This window comes from Centruroides sculpturatus, unplaced genomic scaffold (genome assembly GCF_000671375.1).
Source record: "Centruroides sculpturatus isolate CEXI.00-Female unplaced genomic scaffold, Cexi_2.0 scaffold265, whole genome shotgun sequence".
Lineage (NCBI taxonomy): Eukaryota > Metazoa > Arthropoda > Arachnida > Scorpiones > Buthidae > Centruroides > Centruroides sculpturatus.
In genome coordinates this window covers 641,339-649,281 of record NW_019384449.1, presented here as the reverse complement: position 1 = coordinate 649,281, position 7,943 = coordinate 641,339, and the positions used below count along the sequence as shown (strand labels likewise).

General features: G+C 33.2%; 1 protein-coding gene across 1 annotated transcript in view; it reads left to right on the top strand.

Moving 5' to 3' along the window:
* The window catches only part of LOC111620511 (WD repeat-containing protein 63-like), a 35,334-nt gene that overhangs the window by 20,216 nt on the left and 7,175 nt on the right, over window positions 1-7,943 (top strand). Inside the window, exon 4 of the mRNA XM_023362438.1 lies at window positions 4,888-5,034. Within this exon, the coding sequence (XP_023218206.1) occupies window positions 4,888-5,034 (147 nt within the window). The remainder of the gene's footprint in view (window positions 1-4,887; window positions 5,035-7,943) is intronic.

The following is a 7,943-nucleotide window of genomic DNA, read 5'->3' as shown; positions in this document are numbered from 1 at the left end:
AATTTTCAACGTTTATTTGCATAGTTTGTTACATAAAGGTTTTTTCAATTTATGTGAGTTTAAAGAGATCTCAGTGATGCTTAAAAAAGAATAAATTTAACATGAAACAGTGATTTTAAGTCTGGTTAGTCTGACTCAAGTCTGATTAGTTAGAGTGATTAAATTAACTAGGTGTATACCGTAAAATGCGTTGATTTTTGTCTAAATTTTGATTTTTGATTTCTATAAGATTTTCTTATTTTTTATTAACCCTCAATACCGAAATAATCCCGGGATCCCGGGATTGAATAAGTATAATCCCGAAATCTCGGGATTAGAAATAAGGACCGGGATCGAATTCCCTAATTGTATTGTATATTTATTTCATATATTATATACTGAAAAAATTTGTCTTTTATGTACATTAGATGAGATAATATGTATTGTTGTGTTTGATGTTATAATTGTATTTAGTATTGTTTAACCTGTTGGACAGTGGGTTTAAGACCAGGCAAAACCAAAGCAGACTTAATGAGTCTCTGTGAAATATGCCTTGTCTTATGTATATTTACGAGGGTAGGCTGAAAAGTAATGCACACATGCTTGTAGAGCATGAACAAAATGATTTTCAGAAGTGCGCCAGGTGGCATATGGAAGTAACATTTCCCCTCTATGCATATGTGCAGTTTGAGGTTGATGCATTTATTCAGTATATTTTGAGAAGCAGAAATATGGAGACATGTTCTAGTGCTATGTCAACGCGAGTTAAACAGAGTGCTGTTATCGAATTTTTAACTGCTGAAAAAGTGACTCCTACTGAGATTCATTGTCGTTTAAAGGCTGTTTATGGTGACAATGCTGTTAATAGGTTTACTGTAAATTAATGGATAATAAAATTTCTTGGTTGCGAGCCTGGAAAAACCATAATTTAGTATGGTTTTTCCAGGTTTTTTATAGTAGGTCTTATTTACACAACCCGGTGGGCAGTTGCTGTTTCATAAAACCATAATTGTTGATGAAACACTCAGCAGACGTCCGATCACTGCCACAGACGATTACCATTGCCCCTCATTGCAATGTTTAATACTTTTCAGTACATACAGACTCTAAAACACCTCTGATGTTGAGTTTGTCATGTTAGAGGCAGCCTGGTGTCAATAATCTTGCAACATGACGCTCATCCACACACCTCGCGTGCAACTGGAGAGGCTCTGCGAAACATGAAGTTTGAACCGATTTCACACTCTCCTTATTCCCATGATCTTGTGCCTTGTGATTTTTATTTTTTTCCTCTACTCAAAAGAGACCTCAAGGGTAATCATTACACCTCGGACGACGATGTGAAGGCAGCTGTCAAGTCCTGGATTCAAGAAAATTCGGAAGAATTTTTAGTGATGGAATGAAAAAACTTGTTACATGTTGGGAGAAATGTGTTAGCCTTAATGGTGACTATGTTGAAAAATAAATATATGATTTTGAAGCTTAAAAATTGTACTTTAATGTACTTTTTGCCCGATCTTACTATTTGTTTTTGTTCATGTTCTACAAGCATGTGTGCATTACTTTTCAGCCTACTCATGTAATTTATTTTAATGTTTGTAATTAGTCTGAGTAGTATTAGTTGTTCTCTAGTGTTGTGTTGTTTTTCTAAAAAAGTAATGAATGTTCAATCTATTTTGTTTAAGTGTAATGTATGCAATAACCATTAGTATGCAGTAACCATTGATTCGTAACAAAAATACTTCAGTGCATTTTCAAATATAAGCATTCCATCACCATATTTTGGCATAGTAACCTGGGATACTGTCAAATGTTTTTCTGTATTACATATATGCTACATGTAGGTTTTCGTGTTGTTTGTGTGCTTATAATAGAATGACTGAATTTATCGGTAGCTGTTTGCATCCATGAGGTTCTTACAATAGTCTTTTTGTTGCTCTGTGAGATTGTTGTGTTGTTCTAAATGATGATATATTTTATTTTTGATGCATGAAGTGTTTTATAGTATGTAGGAAGGTATATGATTGGTCTGTATTGTGTATATTGTGTACAGTCTTTGGTGTTGTCATTTTTGGGTTTCATTTATATAATATCCTTTGTAAAAAATTTTTATCATTTGTCATGGATTGTTAATTGTGTGTGTAAAATTGGCTAGATTTTGGTGAAGGGATGTAAATATTTGTACTAGAAATTGTGAATATTGTCTAGATCAAGTGTTTTCAAACTGTGTGTTTTTTGTACTGCATGTTGGATGTTGTGTATGTTTATTTTGACAGAGGATGTGCTTGATGTCTAATGCATATTTTCTTCTGTTTTGATCCAGCTTGTTTCATTTTTATATGTGATTAGATTGGACCAAAGAACAGACTAATAGTCTGTGAGTTGTTTTTCTGTTGCTGTAATTGTCTGGTGGGTTTAGTATATAATTGTGTGTAGAAAAGTTTATTTGTGAACAATTTATTTTGTTTGTTTCATAATATACAGGTTTTGTAGCATTTGAGTCTTTGTGACTTTGTTCTGAGTTTATTTGAGTGTCAGTGTATTCTTATAAATGTGTTGTGTTGTTCATGTTTTCTGTGTTTTGATTTTCTGAATATTTTTCTAATTTCTTTCATTAACTTGGTGTTATGTTGTTTTTAGTGTATTGAATCAGCTTATCTAATTGTTATCTAAGTTTATGTATTTGTGTTTCTAGTTTTCTTAACCAGGCAGATTTATGATTTATCTTTTTTTGATTATGTATGTTTATGATTGAACTTTAAGGTCATGGTACATCATCACAGTGATTGCACCAGAATAGACTAGTATATGTATGTCTGAGAGTATTGAATCTGATTGAATGTAGATTGGTAATATTTATGTATTTAGATAATGTAAGATTTATTAAAGTCAAAACAATTGCCAGATATAATCTGGCAATTGTTTGACTTTAGGAATTGGCAGGCTATTAATAGTAGAAGTAATTGCCCAATATAATTCAGAAATTGTTTGGCTTTAATATATAACTATCAGGTTTTAGATGTTTATGTTTACTGACTGTGTGTGATTGTTGGGACAGTCAAAGAGTCGAGATAATTGTGCATGAGTGTGATATACACACTGAGACAGGCTTACCATTCACTTTTTTCCATATAATAAAATATAAAATTATTCTTACAAAATTTTCTATATTCTTGTTGTTACAATTCTCTTTCGATATTTTTTTTAAGAAGAGAGTCCAGTAAAAGTCCAAATGTCACATTGAATGTCTATACTCAATCCCATAATGATGGTCTTCTGCAGGATTGACAGCCTCGGGGCTCATTGTTAAGCTTGGATATAATAGATCTTGGAAGGAGAATGAATGAATCTGGGAGACAGAACAATGGATCTCAGAAGAAGAACAAATTTTAGAGGGCAATCAGTGCTTGGAGGAAAAGAACTGAATGTCCTTGAAACATGAGTTTATAAAGGATTTTTCTTTTCTATTCTACATTCCAATTGGTCTTTTCTCATATCCCGGTGACAATTCGAAATCTTTCAAGATGCTGGAGAGGTCATGTCAACACTTAACATGATCCTGATTGGCTAAAATTCCTCCAAACTTTGAACTTCTCCCTTGTAATTCCAGCCTTTTGTTTTCCTTTTTGATGGAAAGAATTTTTATTTTTTTCAGGAGACCTTAAGTCTAGCTTTTTGAAAGGTGAGAATTTAAATGTCCTGTCAGATATTCATCATCATAAACATAAAATTTTAATTTTTGTCTAGGATCTCACATTTAATGTAAGGTTTCCTTAGTTCTGATGTCTGTATTTTGGATATTTGTGGTCCCTATGTTGTAGATATAAACTTGTATATTTAATTCATATTTCTTGGAATAAATTGTGAGATGTTTACGAGGATGTTCCTCTCCTACCACTTACTCGACTCAAGACCTTGAGGTCCGGTCTCGCTTGTCTAAAGGATGGGGAAAAAGGGTTAGGAGAAAGGATCGTTAGATTCTTTCATCTGTCAGGATCTGACACCAATCTATCAATTTATCGCGGATAGATATGCGGATGAATGGGGAATTATCACGAATGATCTCGTCGAGGACTTCGGGTTCAGTATGGAGTGGAAAATGTTGGAAGAAACGCACACCAATCCAAGTTCGTTAACAAAATACCTGTTTATTCTGTACATTTCTACATGGCTAATAATTGGAATACAAATCCCTCTTGGGGTTCAATCCGTATAGTTCATAAAGTAACGGCAAAGTATAAAGTAGTCGCGACCCTACCCGCGAGGTTCGAATAGTCAAATAGCGAGAGAGAGCTTACATATCATCGCGTGTAAGATAAATACCTCGAGTTAAATCGTGGATGTAGTTTCCTGTTCTCCTGGGTTCGGAATATAGTCCAAAGTTCAAATCAGTCAAAGTTCAAAGTCTGTTGAAGACGGTGGCGACGAAAGGCAGGTAATCCACACGCACACAGTATAGAAAATAACTTGTTCCCCCCTGTGTCATCATTGCACTTGTCTTTTATATGGGGGCTCTCTTTTCGAGATTTCCCCATGTACGTCACATCTTCGTTGACCACATGATCTTCGTTGACCACATGATCTTCGTTGACCAATGGTGGCCGAAGTGACAAACTTATGACACAACAGTTAACTCATCTTCTACAGGGAAGTATTGTCGTGGGAATGGAGTTTTTATGAGCAATTTTTATGAGAAAATTTGTCGGTTGTTTTTCCCTTTTTCTGTTAACCCTAACTTTTAATCTAATGAATAAAAATATTCGAATCTTAAATCCGGGCCCTCACAAAATGTAAGTGTGTGTTAATTAATTCTATGTTTATAATATCATCAGTTGTAATTGTTATGGATTCTACACTGCATATGTTTTTGTTAGTTATTACTATTAATGTTTTATTATTATTATTAAGGAACCTACTGAAGAGGAAGAAAAATTATTTATGGATACATGGCCAGATGAAGATTATAAGCTGCCAGAATCAATTGCTGGAACTCATACTTCTTTTGGAAGTGATAAAGAAATTAATGAACAATTAGTGAAAGATAGTAGAGATAAAGTAAGATTATAATAAATTAATTAAATTTAAATTTTTTAAGATATAAATTTTTATATAAATTTTATTTAATTTGATGTTGATATGCTGTTTATTAAAAAAGTTCTCTTGATTTTAATTTATCATCTTTAAATAATTAAATAAATTAGGTCAGTGATTTTTATATATATATATGCATTTGTGGAATCAGTTTCCTTAAACTTCAATATACGAGATATTTAAAAAGTCTAGGAGCATAGAAGAAATTTGTTACAAACAGCATACAGTATATATTTTCAAATAATAATAGCTAACATATTTCAACTTTAACTGCTAAGTCTCTTGTAGATGAAACTCTATATTTTACATTCATATTTAATTCTTTAAACACAAAATTAGTTAAAATCAGCTTAATCCATTAGAAACAAAATTGACTGATGGAGAAGTTGTATGACTGGTTTTGCTATACAAGTTTCCCTTGTAGCCTTAGGGTTAACTACAATTTAAGGCGGCCATACACGTTAAGTTAATCCTCAAAGGATTAACCATGCATGCCTGACCTCGAGTAATTCCTGATAGTGTGTGGGGGAAAATTTAACAGTTTTGGCAAACTGTACCAACCACCGGAGTAGAATTGAAAAACCATTTGATTTTCCTGCATAGTTTTGGACTGCGCAGGCCAACCTTAACATATGTGCCGTCGTGTCGTTCAGTTGTGAGACCACTGAGTAGTTAGAACAATGTCTCGTGAATGTTTGGAAGAATTATTTTCTATAACCTTATTAACTTTTATTATTTATAACCTAATAAATTAATTTTTCAGGTTATAAATTATTTTCGGATCAAAAATTTCTCGAGTAAATTAAAATTATAAATAATTTTAATATTTAGAAAACTTCTCAATTCATTTCTTCCGTTTTCATAAAACATCTCGATACTCTTTATCATTTTCTTCTACATTTTAAAAAATTTATTGTTTTAATATCCAAGTAAATTAAAACATGACAACTTAAAATAAGACAAAGTTTAATAAATTCTTTTCAATTATTAAATTATAAAATTAATTTGCAATAATAATGTTTACAATTTGTACTAATATCAATGTGATTGAGAATTATTAATATATATTCGTCTATAAAATTTAATCCATGAATATTTTTGGTAGTAAAATCGACTTGCCATTGATCTTTTGCTGATAATTGATGCTTTTTAACAGAATCTATATCCCAAGATTTCTCTTGAAAAGTTAATTTTGTGATCCGAAATAATTCCATTAAAAAATTATTCATATGAAAAATTAATTTTGTGATCAGTGCTACCCAAACTACTACTACTACTACTACTACTACTACTACTACTATTACTACTACTACTACTACTACTACTACTACTTACACCATAGACTTTGCATACTTTTTTCCCGCGAGTTTTAATAGAATTTGTTGCCAATAAGCATCCAAGAACAGCCAGTATGTCATCATCAGATGTCATGGCCAACTGACTGACTGAGAGACAATGGCGTAGCGAACATAACTGGCGTCCGGGGCATGACACTATATTGGCGCCCCTCCCCCTCCAGAAGAAAATCTTGTTTGTCTTGGAGACCATTTTGCGCCCCTCTGAGAGTGGCACCCGGGGCACTTGCCCTACTTGCCCCATCCTAGCTATGCCTCTGCTGAGAGATTTTCTTCTTCGTGTGTGGCTGATAGGAAATTCTGAAGTTCCTCAAGGTCAGGCAGCCTCAGAGGATTAACTTAACATGTATGGCCGCCTTTAGTCTCCAGATACTAATACATAAAAAGAAGAAATTTTCAGTGGTTAAAAGTTAAAGCTATGAGTCAATATTAATCTGAAAAAGAAAATAAATAAATTAGATTTTTTGTATACAGTAGACTTGCTTTATAGCAATCCTCAATTTAGCAACTCATTACAATATAATGACCAGTAGAGGTTTCATCTAATCTTCCATAAGTGTAATGCTATTTTTATAACAATATAATGGCTCTGTTAATGGTCAGAATCTTGCTAGAGCAACCTTTCTTAACTTTGGTGAATGAAGAAAGATTGCTCTAACAAGATTTCAGTTAAGAACAAAAATGAGCCACTGTCAGAATACTGTAGCAACAGAATATAATTTTCTCTTGGAAATTTCCAGTATAGTCAATTAATACTATAAAAACTTTGTTCTAGTTGCAATTTGTGACCAAATTGCAACTAGAACAAAGTATTTATTCCAAAAAAAGTCATAATTTGTCTCAGATGCCTGATCTAGAATTACAGTAAGCAGCAATATACTGTGTAGGTTCAGCACGTCATGCAGTATGAATGAGTTCTTACTGCATGACATTTGCAAGTTTGTGTTGCTGTAGGGTTTACTTAATTACAAGTATACCCCATTGTATAAGACCAAGCACCCACATCGATCATTTTATTTGTCACAGAATTTAATTATATTTTTACTTGTGTAAAAATATTTTATAAGCAGGAAGTCAAAATGAAGTGGATACTTATCTTAGGTATTTTAAATGAAATTATTAATAGTAAAAGTATTTCTTAATCAAAATTATATTTATTGAACCTAAAAATATAATACTTTGTGGGGGCCGAGGGGGGAGAAATAAAAAAATCTCGACCGACGATAATATGTGATATATATCGTCGTTGTCTCCCTTGCCATTTGGATTGCCGAGCGGTAACAATCAACGACATGTGGAAGCAGTTGAGTCAGAGATAGATGCTTCGTTTACAAACAACACAACCGTTTATTAAACACGAAAGAAGCTTACAAGATTTCCGCAATCTTGGAAGTTCTGCGGCGGCTGCGGCCTCTGGGTCTTCCTCTCCTTTCCAAGACAGTCCCATTTTGAAGGAGTGTCCCTTGTTCGCGAATGAACCATTCCATCATGTCTCGACGACTCCGGGACGATGCGGTC